Consider the following 15,711-nt stretch of genomic DNA (forward strand, 5'->3'; position numbering starts at 1 on the left):
TATTTATGCATTTGCGCATTAGATTCAACACCCCCATAGACCCCATAGACCTGACCAAGGGGCCATGGAATTCACAGAATTGAACAGGTACCCATGCTTATCATAGCTATGCAGTTCGTTAATCTATAAATTTTTTTAATTTAAAACGGCAGAATCAACAAAGTTTTACACATTTTCAACTATACATGTATAATCAATGGAGCCCTGGCACTTAATATCACAAATTTTAATATGAGGAACATCAGGTGAGAATGGCTTACTTGAGTGATTTTAGTAGTTATGGCCATTTCTGTACTTCATGATGTTACCTTGATCTTGATGCTTAACTTACTTTTCAATAGGACCTAATGTTGTTTTCCTTTTGATTGAGAAGAGATACAACATTCAAATTTCACGTGTATATTACCCATAACAAGATGTTTCCCAACATGCTATGATTTTTTACCCCTTGACCGTGATGTTTTACAAAAATTTCAAAAGAGTGAACTCTCCCAAAAGAGGATAAGGATACTGTATGAAATGTTGAAGGAGTTTAAGGAAGACGGGGCTTTTTGCATAAAAACATCGTTTTCGACCCCATTTGACCCCCGGGGCAAAATCAAAATGCAGAAACTTTACTGTATATCTATATGACACCATGCACTTACCATTTCGGGAAAATGGGGCTTTTTGCATAAAAAAAACGTCATTTTTCAATGAATGTTATAATGTCATAAATATGTGGGGAATATCTTATTCTTCTAGGTATTTTATTTTACTTCTGAAGATTTTTTGTCAAAAAAAATCTTTTTTTTGGAAAAAAAACATAAGTACGCGTTTTCCATTTGTTCTTTTAAAATATGTTTTGGAGTGTGTAAAAATGCTGTTGTCTGATTGGACAGAAAAATAATTACGTGTATATGATATAGTAACTTTCAGTTATCGTTCTTGACTTCCATATTTAGAAATCGTCCAGACCTATTGAAGGTTATGTTGTCTCATCTATACTGGCAAAATCAATAAAATATTGCACAACTTGGATTAAAATTTTGAAATTAAATTGTCATGAATTATGAAAACATTTTTATAATGTATAAAGAAATGTAAGTTGTTAGAACTTGTGTTCATACCATTTGTATAGTATTTATACATTATAATATGTTCAAACCATAAAGAATATTGCAAAGTTGACACTTTCTGTCCTTAGCATACTATTTTAATGAAATAATACTTCTTATTTGCAAATTATATCTTTGAAAAATCATTTTCTTTCTTTTTATTTTAGCACCTATCAAAAAAAAAAAAAAAAAACTAATTGTCAAACGAAATATAAATTAAATTAATATATAGGTCTTAAGCCCCACACTCCTTGCATGAACGTCTTTTTCATGCATGTATGGTGATTTAATGTCATCATTTTATAAAAGTTTAATTGATTTCTCCTTTTCCAAAGTAATATATCATAACCGGGTCAACCTCATTCTGGACTCCAGCCTAAATTTTTGTTATTCCCCAACCAGCAGAGGTTTAGGAAGGCAGAGTCCCGAATGACATTGGGCCGATCATGCATATGTTTGTTATCCACCAGGATCTTATTAAATTCCGCAGTTCATTCCATCTTTATTTCCTCTTTTCAGAGATTTCACAGATCATACATTTTACATACTATAGATCATGTTATATCAGACATATCATATTTAAATTGATAACACAAAAAAAAAGAAAGAAAAAGAAAGGTGAACACAACGTATTTACAAAATCAGTAATAAACTGACAAAAAAAAAATTATGTTTGAGTGGAAGCTCTGCTAAAAAATGCACAGGCTTCACAGATAAACCTGGCACAACAACATATAAATTCCTTTTCTTCATGCTTGTCCCCAAACGTTAATGTTGGGAGACCACCTAGTAATGATTTATATAGATCATAATCACTCATATGAGTTAGTTCTACATATACATGAACATCAAATTTGTTTACTACAAAATCAAAAAATAAGTCTCTAATTTGTTTTGTGGCGGAACACCACAACACAGCGTGTTGGAAAAGATCGCTATATATGTTTTTACAGAAACACACGTATGTTGGTTAAACTGAGGTATAACAGTCCATAATTTTGCGACGAATTTAATTAGTTTGATTTCTTCAAAGGAGAAGTCGAATTTGTATATTCGCGCCGGGGTAATGCTTCGGTGTAAATCTCGGAACAATATAAAGTCCCTGTCTGTTTCCGTTCTGTTTGTCCAGGATACGTTTTGATAATTACTTATGGATTGGCGTACGATGTTTTTCCATGCAGACTTGCCAGGAAAGGTTGCTTCGTTGATAAATATCTGCAGGTAGCTTAAAAGATTGTACTTCACTAAAATCTGCCAGATGTCCTGTACAAAACCAGTGATCTGTTTTCCTTCATTCGTTATAAAGTCAAATAGTCTGAACAAGAAAATGTGTTTTGATAATACGTCCAATTTAAGGTTACACAGCTTCCCGAAAAACAAGAGTTTGTGTTTATCAATTTCTGCAGATATAGGATAGATTCCGAGCATGCTTTCACACATGTCGGAACGGGTGTTAATTTTAAAATTTTGAATGTCTTTCACCACAAAGTGTTGAAATCTGTTCAATAAGTGTAGGTCTGCTGATTTTAGATTGTTAAACTATATTATTCTCGACGTATTTTGCATTAAATATGATTATACTTATTTGAAAACTGTATTTAATTATATCACAATATATCTCATGTAAAATTTACCGTTATACATAAATTAAATTCAATACAAGAAATTTACTGGAGTAAACGAATTTATTAAATTATATTAAACGCGACTTTTTATGCAGTGTTAATTTTTGTTATTTCCCAACCAGCAAAGGTTTAGGAAGGCAGAGTCCCGAATGACAATGGGCCGATCATGCATATGTTTGTTATCCACCAGGATCTTATTAAATTCCGCAGTGAGAGGTAAACCAACTGAACAACTCTTTACTCCTCTGTTGACCAGTGACCAATTATTTACGAAAGCTCTTATTTCACCCCTCTTGGAAACTGGTTTTCCTGTATAAATACAACAGACTGAAGACAACTCGTCGGAATTTTTCTTTATTTTTAATTACAATCCATTTTATATTTTAAACAACTTCATTCAACACAATAAATAGTGAAAGAAATATTAAACATTATAAAATATCTTTTCCTGTAAAGAAAATGAGCCAACTGAAGCTTAACAATCTGAAACTTAGCTTTTATTAAAAATTATTTACCAAAACTTGTAAAAATCTCTTACCTGTATAAATACAACAGATAAGACAACTCGTCGGAATTTCTCTGACGAGAAATCTTTCTCCGTCGCATTAATACTACTCCTGTGTAAGAGCTCCGCCCTGACCATATTAAATTTTCAAAATCATCAAATATATCAAAAATTTCAACTACAAACATGCATCAATTTGCGACTTGAATTTTTACTTACACTTTTGTACCTCTTTATCCTTTTGACTTATGAAATACCCTTTATCATTCATATTAAACTTCTTGCAAAATCTATTCCAATGGTTGACCTTTCACCTGTTAAGTAGGATTGGCTGTCCCTTTCCCTATGACCAAAACATGACCTGACGAAATCAAGTTTCATCACCCTCTTGCAACTGCTCTCACCGCATCTCTCAGGTGATAGGTTCACTCAGCATCCTTGACAATTTTTACCTGATACCAGGAAATATCGATCCCCTCGTGTCCTTTCGTTTCTCTCACACACTAATTTGTTTCTATTTTTAAGCTGTTCTTGTTATGATACTAGGAAGTGAATGTCCTCTCGTTTCTCTCTCACACAAATTTCTGTTATATTTTTATTTTTATGCACTTTTTGTTATGATAGTAACATGCAGCAGTCTAATATTATTTCATAGGTTTTATACATGTATTCTTTAACCTACAAGAACCCATTTTCATTCTGAATCTCATTCCATTTTGTATTCGTCCTTTTTAAACTAAAAATCGATTCTTTTGGAATTTCACTAGTAACCCTAAATTCCTGAATCATTCGTAACAAGATAAAGACAATAAGACCTTGATGTCTTGCTGGTCCCAGTTCACAGATTAAAATTGTTATTAATCAATGCCAGTCATACCGGTATATGCTCAGGAAACATAGGGCGACCAGCTGTGGGAACTATCTGTCCACTGAGACTTCATGGACAGTAAAGACCCGTGCTGATGCTATGATAAATTAATTATTTTAATAGATAAGGAAAATTGAAGCAATTTAGAACTCCAACCATGAGATAACTCCCTTTAAGGACCCTCTCTTCACAAGTGAAAACATTTTTTTGGACATTGAGAAAATATATTGTATAAAGGAGTTAATATTAAGCTTATTTATCTGATTTTCAATGTATGGTGCGTTGCATTTACCCCCAGGAAAAATGTTCAAAGACAACGCAGTATCAGTGAATAGAAATCACTGTTAATTACTTCAACAGAGATAATACATGCAATAACACGTTCGGTTAATTTATCTCTGCCTTTTAAAAATGTTAAGAATACTTGAACTGATTACAAATTGAGTAATATTTTGTAAAATTCTATTTTTTAGAATTTAGATCTAAGGGCAGATCACTCTACCTGCAGAAAAATACTTTAGAATCAGAACTCTTTAGTGTGCAGTGTAAAGAGGGTTCTTAAATTCTAATAGTGACAATATATTGAAAAACAAATTTAAAAATATAATGAAATTTATATACAGCGTTACAAAATTTTATTTTCTAGTGTCTGAGACATTTTTTTTGGTTTGAGAATAACTAATTAAATCTTAGGTTAAAATTTTGTTTGTTCTAAGTGCAAGTAAAACATGTAAAAAGAGACATATTTTTGTAAAAGAAAAATAAATGTGACAACAGCCTCGCCTGCACTTACCCGTAGGTAGATGTGTTCGCAAAACCGTGTATTAACTTATTTATTCATTGTTTATTTTATTCATTTACTAGTATCTATTTATTCATTTTTGCGGGAAGGGAGGGGTTGGGGTGTCCGTGTACATTTTATTTTTTTGCTTACACAAAATGTTTCAGTGAAGTGCTTTTTATTCCCTTTGACTTAATTACATATTGTTATCTTCACAGACATTTGCTGATAAAGACGCAAAATCATTCATCATTGGCACTGCGGTGTAAAATGTTAATTTACTGTAATTCAACAGTAATTCAACATATTATCTATCCACTGCCATATAGAGCGTTTGAGAACAATTATTATATAGGAATCCATATAAATTCTAATTTTTTAAAAATAATAATGATACAATTATTCAATTGTCAAAAATTAAAGTAAACTCAGTTTATAATTTACTGGTTTTTAGAAGTGCCCGAGCTAACATTTCAGCAGGCTTGATCAAATCTGACTTAAAGTCATAGACAAAATCTTTTATTTGATTTTAGTTTTTATGCAAACAATTTAAAAAAAAGATTTTTCATCATTTGCATATATACCTTGATAAATCTTTACATGTAACTGTGAGAAAATGCAACATCCTGCTTTAAACAAGAATTTTTCTATGTGATGAAAATATTCTAAGTTGAAATTGTAAATGGTAGGTTTGAGAAACGGGTATGTCCAACACTGACAACACACCCAAGATTCCCAGTGTTTGGTGTTTTAACATTTTTCCAAATATTGGCACCACGTGTTTCCATTCAAGGGTCACATGGGTCAGTAGCACATGAGGACAGCTTTCATTTAAAGGCAACTGTCGTTTGGTGGGGAATTTGAAATTGGAGATATTTGAATTTGATATATTTATGCGTAATACATGTACTGTGTTATACTGTGATGCAGTTTATACGAGGACCATTCAAAAATTATTCGGACTTGTTGCAAAGAAAATATATTTGACGAAAAAATCGGGCAAATTGTCACAGATGATATGAAAGAATTTATGACTTAAGCAGTGTTATTTGATATTAAAAATTTCATATCAATGTTGAAAATTGGTATCAATATTTAGTAAAATATCTAAACATTTCAGGAAGTCACGGAGCAGCAAAATCATCAACGTCACGGAAATCATAGAAAAATATTTTTTTTTCTTTTTCTCAACCTTTTCCAAGAGTTACTATCAAGTTTGAGTGACCTTATCTACTCAACATCCATACATTTCCTGTCAAGCTTAAAATCAATAAAACAAGTAAAGCATATTGGTTTTTGTTTTAAAACTGCAATTATATAGGAGATATAGTGTGACATTGGTCACTCTCAATCACGATAATCTTCTTCCTGTCCCTTCGTATAGCCTTTTACGGAGCTTTAACGGTCTTAAAATTCCGATTTGCTATTTGTATACATATGCTATTTGTTTTATCATGCATAATTTGGATTTATGTTGACGATACTTCGAGCATTACATATAATTTAACAAAAGGGTGGTGATACGTCAACTGTAGATTCCTTATTTTTCGCGAGTACTTTTTATCGCAAACTGGGTCTTTCACGTCAAATCGTGAGAATTATAATTCGCGATTGGACGGTTGATCAACAGAATTTTCATAGATTTCAGCATTATGAAAATTAAAGCGAGTAATTTTTTTTTTTCGCAAGTGACACTTCTCGAGAAATTACATGGAAATCAATTCCTCGCGTATAATTAGGAATCTACAATATTACAGAGACATCATTTTCACAGGAATGACATCATAGAAAAATCACTTTAGTTCTGTAAATTCTTCAAATATCATGTCAGAAATTTAAAAGCATAATAATAAAACAATGAAAAGATACATTTGAAAAATTGGTCAAAAATATCGCGAATTATAGAAAATAAATGGATGAAGGTGTTTCCACCCTCACAATTTTATAGGTTCAAAGTACAAAAACTGCATTCATTTTCATTTCAATAAGATTGAATAATTGATTAAATATAGAAAATATGCATTTTTAAAATTCTTTGACTGCACAATATTTATCATTTAACCTATTGTAAAGCATTCTTCCAAGAAATATTGTTATAAAAGGTACGAATTGAAACTTATTACAGTTTTTGCAAAAACCTATGACATCATAGGAGGGTGGAATTACCTTAAAGAACTATATTCGGTATATTGCATATCTTTGCCCCTACAAAATTAAAAATTTTGAAAAATTCTTTAAATGTGTTGTATTGAATAAATTTTATGAAAAATATAAATTAACAAAACTTATCATAGTTTCAAAGTAGGTTAATTATTGAAAATTGTTTTTAATTCATGACGTCACAAACCCGTCGGCTTTTGCATTATATTATTTTTCAGAAAAAGAACAAAATAGATAAAATTTCAGCAATTTTATTTATATAAATTATAAAGCGCATGTCTGTTCAGGTGCAATATTTGCAAATTTAATTGATATTATTATTCCACACATTTTATCAAAATATTGAGCCAGAACACACCTGCGCTAGATGATTTTTTCTCAAAATATTGACGCAATTTTAACGTATTTCTATAGAAATCATGGTCATTTTAAATTTACGTCATTTTCTTGACGTCATGTCCAAAAAAATGACCTCATTGCTGACGAAAACAATCAGTGCTTTGAAGTCAGCATGAGTCTCCCTGTTTCAAAACATAATCAAATTTTACTCCGTCAATTTTCTTGCCAATTTCATCATAGAAATTTAAATCATATTTTTTCAAACATAACATCTGAAATGGACACTTTTCAAATTTAGTTTGTCGGTAGAATATGACATTATAACTAGTATAGATTCCTTATTTTAATTGAGTATTTATTATCGTCAATGTGCTTATGCGAGAATAATAATGTGCGAATGAATGATTGATCACGAGATTTTACATAGATTTCAGTACCATAAAAATAAAGGCAAGTACTTTTATTTCACATGTGATTTTTATCTCACGTGTGCTTCTTGCAAAATTATGCAATAATGAATTCCACGCGTATATTTAGGAATCTATAAATCAAAATTATCAAGTATATTAATAAGCTAACTTTGTCAAGTTTAAGGATATCAGCACTCTAGATAACTTGCAAGTACAATGTATTTAAATCATGTGACCTGGAAGTCAGATAACTTGCGGATTCAGTGTATTTTTATCATGTGATTTGAAAGTAGGTCAAAATATAGAACTACTTCAAGGGAGTTGATTATATTAGTCTCATAAAATATACTTAACAGAGAAAGGCTAAGGCTAAGGAGGCCATCTTGAAATTACAGGTGAGACATTATAGTTATTTCAAACTTCTGAGACTCGTTGTGTCATTCAATAAATATTTTGTCTTAAAGACTAAAGATTGATATTTTGTTCATTCTAATAATAATTTTTTTTCAATTGATAATACGAGGGTTGTCCCATAAAATTGTGGACAAAGCGGTTTTCTCGAAAAGTAATGGGCGCACTAAGCTGAAATTTTCAGTAAATGTTTATTCATCATATTTAAGTGAATCATAATGTTTTTTTTTAATATATATTCAAAAATAAAGATTTTATTCTGCTTGAATGTGCACAAGGTATTGTCCTACGGCGCACGGTAAAAATCGCAATGTTATATTAGAGATGACATAAGAATTAATTCGTAATAAAAGTTTTCAATACGTAAGATTAGGATGAAAATTATCCTTATTCCATTCCTTAATCAATTCTGTCGTCTTTTTAAAAATTTCAAGGCATTTGGTTAATTTTTGACAGTTTCCCGAGCATTTGAAATGGGAAAGTAATAACACAATACACGAAAAAAGGCGAGTTTTTATGACGTTACGGCGCACCGGAGAGCAGTTCAGATAGATTAGGATCTTGTAATGACGCCTTAAGAGACTTTAAATGAATACAGAATAAAGAAAAATGTAAAAAAAAAAAATATCACCAGATCTTTAGTATATAAATGAAATGAAAGTTTTCTTAGTGAAGTCTTCGTGGTCGAGTCCCCAGATAATAAAAAACATATGGACAGACTGCCATTTGTAATAGCAAAGGACGCTGTCACTGTCGACCGTCAATGTGAGATTCTCTTTTAGTTGAATGATGGTGAGAATACTGTCTGTAACTTGCTAATAAATATTCAGAAGATCGCATGAGTGTGCAACATTGGTTTCTTAACTGGTTATAGATACTCACATATGTAAATCAATAAAAAATTATAAATTTAAGTGGGGCTTATCCAACTTTAAGTTTAGCAAAGATGAAACGTGACGCTGTTTTAGACACTTTGACGTAATCATCCGTGCGCCGTAGGGCGATACAGTACATAGCATAAAATATCACAATTTGTTTACCTATGCATATATTTATTTGAAATTTGCTATGTGTATTCATAATTTATCTACTAAAAAGTGGTGAAAATTTAAGAACGCAGTGAAGATTATTTTTCAAACTAGACAACTTGTCCACGATTTTACGGGACAACCCTCGTACATGTATATAAATGTCTGATTAAATCTGTTATCATGTATTCCTTCCTTTCGATCTATTTATTCTTTCAATGTCAATTTTGAGCTTCCTGTAAAAGTACTGTTTTCGAGGGGTAAAAATTCTGCGGATTTTCAATTTCTGTAATATATAATATATTATATTGTATTATATATAATATCTTATATAAGACTACTTTAATAGTTTTTAAAATTTCTGCCCTTCATTCTCCCTACATGAAGTATAATAATAAACACACAATATTACAGAATCATGTTCATCATGTGACAGAAACACCAATAATGGACCCCCATTACAGTGCCCAAAACATCCTCCTCTGTGACCTGTGTCAAACAGCTGCATTACAGAGTCATTGTAAACTTTGTCGTGTAAACCTCTGTATAGTCTGTGTTGGAAAACATCTATCTGATGCATCTACAAGACACAATATTGTACCATACATAAAACACAGAACGTCTTCCCCTAACTACCCTATATGTCCAAACCACACTCAGAAACTGTGCAGACTTTACTGTGAGAAATGTGACATTCCTGTCTGTTCTACCTGCATCTCCTCTGATAAACATCATGGGCATAAATTAAGAATTGCTCTGCTAAAACAAAGTTCTAAAACAAAAGATTTAGAAAATAACTTGCAAGAAATCGAAGAAAGAATTTATCCTACATACGAAGAAATTGCATCAGATTTAGACTCTGAAATAGTGAACTTGGATAAACATTATGAGAAACTGACGACAGCTGTCACCAAACAAGGAGAAGACTGGCACAGAGAAATTAACATTATTGTCAAAAACCAACAATTTGAAATTGATGAGATGAAAATTAAACACCTCGCTGCTCTAAATAAACAGGAAAAAGAAATCAAACAGATTATTTCTGAATTAAAACAGAGCATAGTTGATCTGAAGAAAATACTGAACTCCAATGATATCTCCCTTACCTCTGCGTACAAATCCAGAAATGCTGAATTCAGAAGTATACCTTCTAAAGTCAATATTTCACTACCAAGTTTCTCTCCTCATCAGATCAACACAGAACAGCTCCATCAAATGTTTGGTTCTCTGTCAGCGTTATCCATTACAACAGAGGAACATGGCTGCAAAATGAAGACACCAGAAGCTGTATCCTGTCCTCCAGTCAAACCACTGCTTGATGAACCTGAGCTCTTCACCACCATAGCTAGGTATTCCAGACTACACAGTCTTACCTGTCTCAGTGATGAAGAAATCTGGACATGTGGATTAAGAAATATCATGGAACTCTACAACCTCCAGGGTAAACTACTGAAGTCAATCCAAACCAAGTCAGGGAGCATACCACGTGACATGGCAGTGACAAGGAGTGGAGATCTTGTTTATACTGACCCTGATGCAAGAACTGTAAATATAGTGAAGAATAAAAAGATACAGGAAGTGATCAGCCTACGGAGGTGGACTCCTCACTATGTTTGTTGTACCTCCTCTGGTGACCTCCTGGTAACCATGGTCAGTAATGATTATAAACAATTAAAAGTTGTCCTTTACTCTGGGTCCACAGCGAAAAAAACCATTCAGTTTGACAGTGAAGGAAACCCCCTGTTTTCATCTTGTTACTTTATCAATGAGAACAGGAACCTGGATATCTGTGTTGCTGACAATAGTGCCCGTGCAGTAGTTGTGGTTAATCAGGCAGGAAAACTCCGATTTAGATACACTGGTCATCCCTCTACTACCAAGGGACCGTTTGATCCATTTGGCATCACAACTGACAGCCAGAGTCAGATCCTGACAGCAGACTATAAAAACTGCTGTATCCACATCGTAGATAAGGATGGACAGTTCCTCCGTTACATTGATAACTGTGATCTACTGGATCCATGGAGTTTATGCGTAGACAGCAAAGACAACCTCTTTGTGGGTGAGATGTTCTTTGCAAAAGTGAAAAAAATCAAATATATGTAAAAGATCTAACATAACCATTCAATGAATTAGTGACTATGTTTGTTTTAACCATCACAAAGTGAAATGATAATGACATAATTAATTTTTGTTTGTAAAATATTGTACATGTATACAAACATTTTCAATGGATATAAATTTGTTATGGAATAAATTGTGCTGATTCTTTACAATCTTTCTTACAATAACGTTTAGTTGTTGTATATAATTGCGTAGGCTACATTTTTCTTAATTTCTTGATTTCCAAATTTTCTCCCCAGTACTTAAGGTTGGTCGGAAGAAGTTAAAATAAATAATCTTTTGTTTTTCAAGTGAATATGCAGTTTGAAACATAAACATGGGTAATCAGAGATTACAGAGCACACAACAACGAATGTTGCCTTTAAGTAAGGCAAAGTCACACAATCAACCAACAAAAAATGTACATCCAAAAATGCAAAATTAATGCAATATTTTGATCTGATACTTTGAAATAGATCTATATAAAAACTTCAACTTAGTTCTTTGTCATGAAAATGTAACTAAAATCGTGCATCTGAAGCTGGTTTGATAGTTTTCATTCACTGATACATCCCTTTTGAGGTGAAATTCATGATTCAAAAACTTTTATGAAGCGTTCACAAAACTTCATGAAATATTCATGACTGGTTCATAAAGACAGTTAATGAATTTTATTTATGAATGTTTTCATAAAATGAAGTTCATGAACAAATAATGAATCTATATGAATGAAGTTGCTTTTAAAAATAAGACAGTATATTGTTTATTATAAAACATTTAATAGACATGCATGTATTCATATAAAGAAAACAACTTAACATTTAATTGTAATATGAGACCCTGATCATGTTGATACCATGTTAATTGTTCATGACAAAAAAAATGAAAAATGATACAGATGTATGCACTTTCTTATACTCCTTTTAACACAATCTGTAGAATTTTAAGGCATATCTGCGATTGGGTTTTACATCTTTTTAAATTTTTCAACAGCATTTAGTTATAAATTTTGAGGTTCTCCCATCCTTAGCCTACAAGTATTAGCATTCCAAAGATACAACTCTGTCATTCAAACATTATACATGAAGTGAAACAAAGATAATTCATTCATGATATTCACTAATTTTACAAAGTAATGGCAATTTTGCCCAAGTTGGATAAACTGGAAAAAAGATATACATGTATATTATTGTAACGGGATCGCCTAGGGTCAGTCCCGTATTTTATAAAAATGATATCCGAGTTTAAAGGATAACGAGATTTACAGAGTTTTAAAACATATTGTATTCTGTAATATTAACAGATTCAACACAAAATATGAAATATAACCAATTACATATGAAACATTATCATAATATAAAGTCCTGGAGAGTGTGATAATTGGTATTTACCGATAATTTAAAATAATTTGACCCAGATCCCCAAAAGTGCGTCTAATCAGTTCTAGTACAACGAATCCTCCAAAATACCCTCACCGGGCGGGCTCTATAGTCGCGACACGCATATACGCATCCCGGACGGACAAAAGGCAAACTCTAAAATAAATACAAGACAAAACCATCACACTCCCCCTCCTTTAAGACCTAATGTGCATTCACATTAGTCAAAAAATAATAAATTACAATGCTTAGTAACATTTTCCTAAAATTACAAAGGAATTAATATTTTACAAGTACGAGGGCTGTTCAATAAATAATGTCCTGAACTATATAACATACATTACAGATATCATATGACATTAAACCTGACTTTCTCTCATTATTGAATCTTTCGTGAATTTTTAATAGTTTATGTGACCACTTTTCATCACATAGTTCCATCGTTAGAAGCTGGGAAACAAGGGCTTTTCGAGACACTGCATTATAAATGAATGGTAAAGAATCAGTAAACTAGAATGAAAATAAAAGCTTCATTAAAGCTGCCGTAAAACTTGTTAAAAATCCCAAAGAAATATTCACTGAAATATATGACATTTACAGCAACCAATGCCTGTTTTATAGACAAAAGAGCAGGTGGATTTTAATGATAAAAAATTATATAATGGGCATCAAAAATGGGTACCCTCCTTGCCAACAAAAATTATTACAACTTATGTACTGGTTGCCAAATTTCAACAAATAATATTTGATGATGTATGATTGACTTTAAGACACATACAAAATTTGATAGACATCATATCAAGAGTAGTTTATACTGTTTTTAAGAAACGTTTGACGGTAAAAAAGCTTAGTACTCAAAGGTCACCCTATATTTTGAAAAATGAGTGAAAACGACAGCGTATACGAAATTCTTAACAATTATTTTAAAATATCAGTAATTTTAGTTATCCACGTTTGTTTTATTTTCAAACAGATATTGGAACATGAATCTATTGATAAAAACCCTCAAAACAAAATTTACCATAAGATGTACATGATAAAAACGGCGAATGTCTGACAAGAGCACAGGTATTCAAGAGCACAAAGACAGATTTATGTTTAATTTTCTTAAAAATTAGTGATATATTGTTGTATAAATTCGTATTCGGAGAGACAGTTCAATATCTGGAGGAGTCTAGAAAGCAATTTTTTGGCAAAAAAATCAAAAGGTTTATTAGAGGAAGGACCCAGAATCAGGAATCCACTACACTGAATTTCTTAAAGACAGCGTCCAAACCCGCATGCACTGAAGAGTAAAGGGGTTTTCGGGATAAACAGAAAGTTAATGTTTTTTCACATTAACAATATTCGCCAGATCTTTGACCTTTTGACATGTTTCTATTTCCAAACTTGAATAAAACACCTTTCAGAGGGAAGAAACAAGTCCCGAAAATCATTGGATCTGCCATTTTCCAGTATACTAAGGGTCATACCCAAAAATGTGTTCTAAAAACAATCAGAAATTGGATAGAAAATGTTACGGACATATATTTTACTTAAAAGAAATTAATTAGTAAAATAATGAAGACTAAATCATTGAAAAGAGTCTTTTGCTTCTTTCTTAGCACCGAGGACATTATTTATTGAACAGCCCTCGTAAAATATGCAAACAATATGCCAACACATTCTGATATAAATGTACAAACAAATTCATATCAATATAGCATAAATGAACAGAAAGAGAAATAGCTATTACTATATGTATTCTAAGTGTTCACTTCACTCAAAATCACATAACATATTGGTCATTTACTGTCTGTGTCTCTATATCAAAGTTTATTCTTCCAAGAAGAGGGTGTCCCTATCTTTTTATTCCTTAATTTTCAATTTGCATACACACATTATGTAATATTTCATAATTTACATATGTGTTCAACTAAATAAAACCATAGATTCATTTCACCCTAAGTCTTTTCACTTCCATCTCGAGTTCTCGATTCCTCTTTTCCAACGCCTGCATTGCTTCTCTTTCCCTCTGTCGTTCCCCTCCTTTAAGTATAAGTCATATTATTTAACGATGGGGTTTACGATGAGAAACCGATGTGTTTTTGATGAAAATGGCATGTTTGTCGGCCGGGCACCACTAGTGATCGGACGGTGACTGAGTTTTATTTTGGCGAATCGGTAGGGTCATCGGTAGGAAATAATTCGTAGTTTAAATTCAGCGATGTCTCCAACCAACGATGCCTCACATCGCTCCTCATCGGCAACCAATCATTAAAACATCTTTGAAGGATCGACCGACGTATGGCGGCGCATCGTCCAATAATCGTTGAATCTGTGGTCATCGTCGGGGTTGAGTAGTGTTCAACAGATAACGACCGATCATCGGTCGATGTTCGACCAAACATTGGCCCGTAGTCGACCGATGTACGAACAATGTTCACCAATGTATGTGCAATGTAATATACATCGCCCTATTATCCTGGAACATCGTTTTATGATTAGCAATGCATCGCTGGGCCTTTGTAAGTCCGACCGGTAACCACGCCATTTTTTTAGTAAAACGCATAGGTTGCCTATCGTATACCCATCGCTGGATAATGTGACTGATACTTTAAGGACTACTTGGCCGATGTGGACCGATATTGGGGCATCGTTTACCACGGATTACCACCGATTACAACCGGTCTACGGTTAAAATACAACACAATGACCCTAAGTATTGCTGCATTGCCATATTCCTGCGAGTATGACATTTTCCCTAACAAATCGCAAAGATTGATTGATTGTATATTATTTAACGTCCCTCTTGAGAATTTTTCACTCATATGGAGACGTCACCGATGCCGGTGAAGGGCTTCAAATTTAGACCTATACTCGGCACTCATTGAGCAGTAAGGGTTCTTTATCGTGCCAACGCCTAACGTGACACGGGACCTACGTTTTTTAGGTCATATCCGAAAGACCCGTGACTTTACTTTTAGTGCCGAGCGCTTGGCGAAGGAACAGTCACTACCTTAGGT

At 32.6% G+C, this 15,711-nt stretch overlaps 1 protein-coding gene across 1 annotated transcript; it reads left to right on the forward strand.

The window, feature by feature from the left end:
* Positions 1-9,671: 9,671 nt before the first annotated feature.
* On the forward strand, positions 9,672-12,371 carry LOC134236341 (uncharacterized). Its single transcript, XM_062718511.1, has 2 exons — positions 9,672-11,286; positions 12,358-12,371. The coding sequence occupies exons 1-2, from the start codon at positions 9,672-9,674 to the stop codon at positions 12,369-12,371; spliced, it is 1,629 nt and encodes a 542-aa protein (XP_062574495.1).
* Positions 12,372-15,711: the final 3,340 nt, after the last annotated feature.

This window comes from Saccostrea cucullata, unplaced genomic scaffold, assembly GCF_032062105.1.
Source record: "Saccostrea cucullata isolate Sc308-1 unplaced genomic scaffold, CSIRO_AGI_Scuc_v1 ctg8734, whole genome shotgun sequence".
Classification (NCBI taxonomy): Eukaryota; Metazoa; Mollusca; class Bivalvia; order Ostreida; family Ostreidae; genus Saccostrea; species Saccostrea cuccullata.

Excerpts from the sequence above, each read along its gene's own strand:
- LOC134236341 (XM_062718511.1), top strand. The coding sequence starts at position 9,672 with ATGGACCCCCATTACAGTGCCCAAAACATCCTCCTCTGTGACCTGTGT.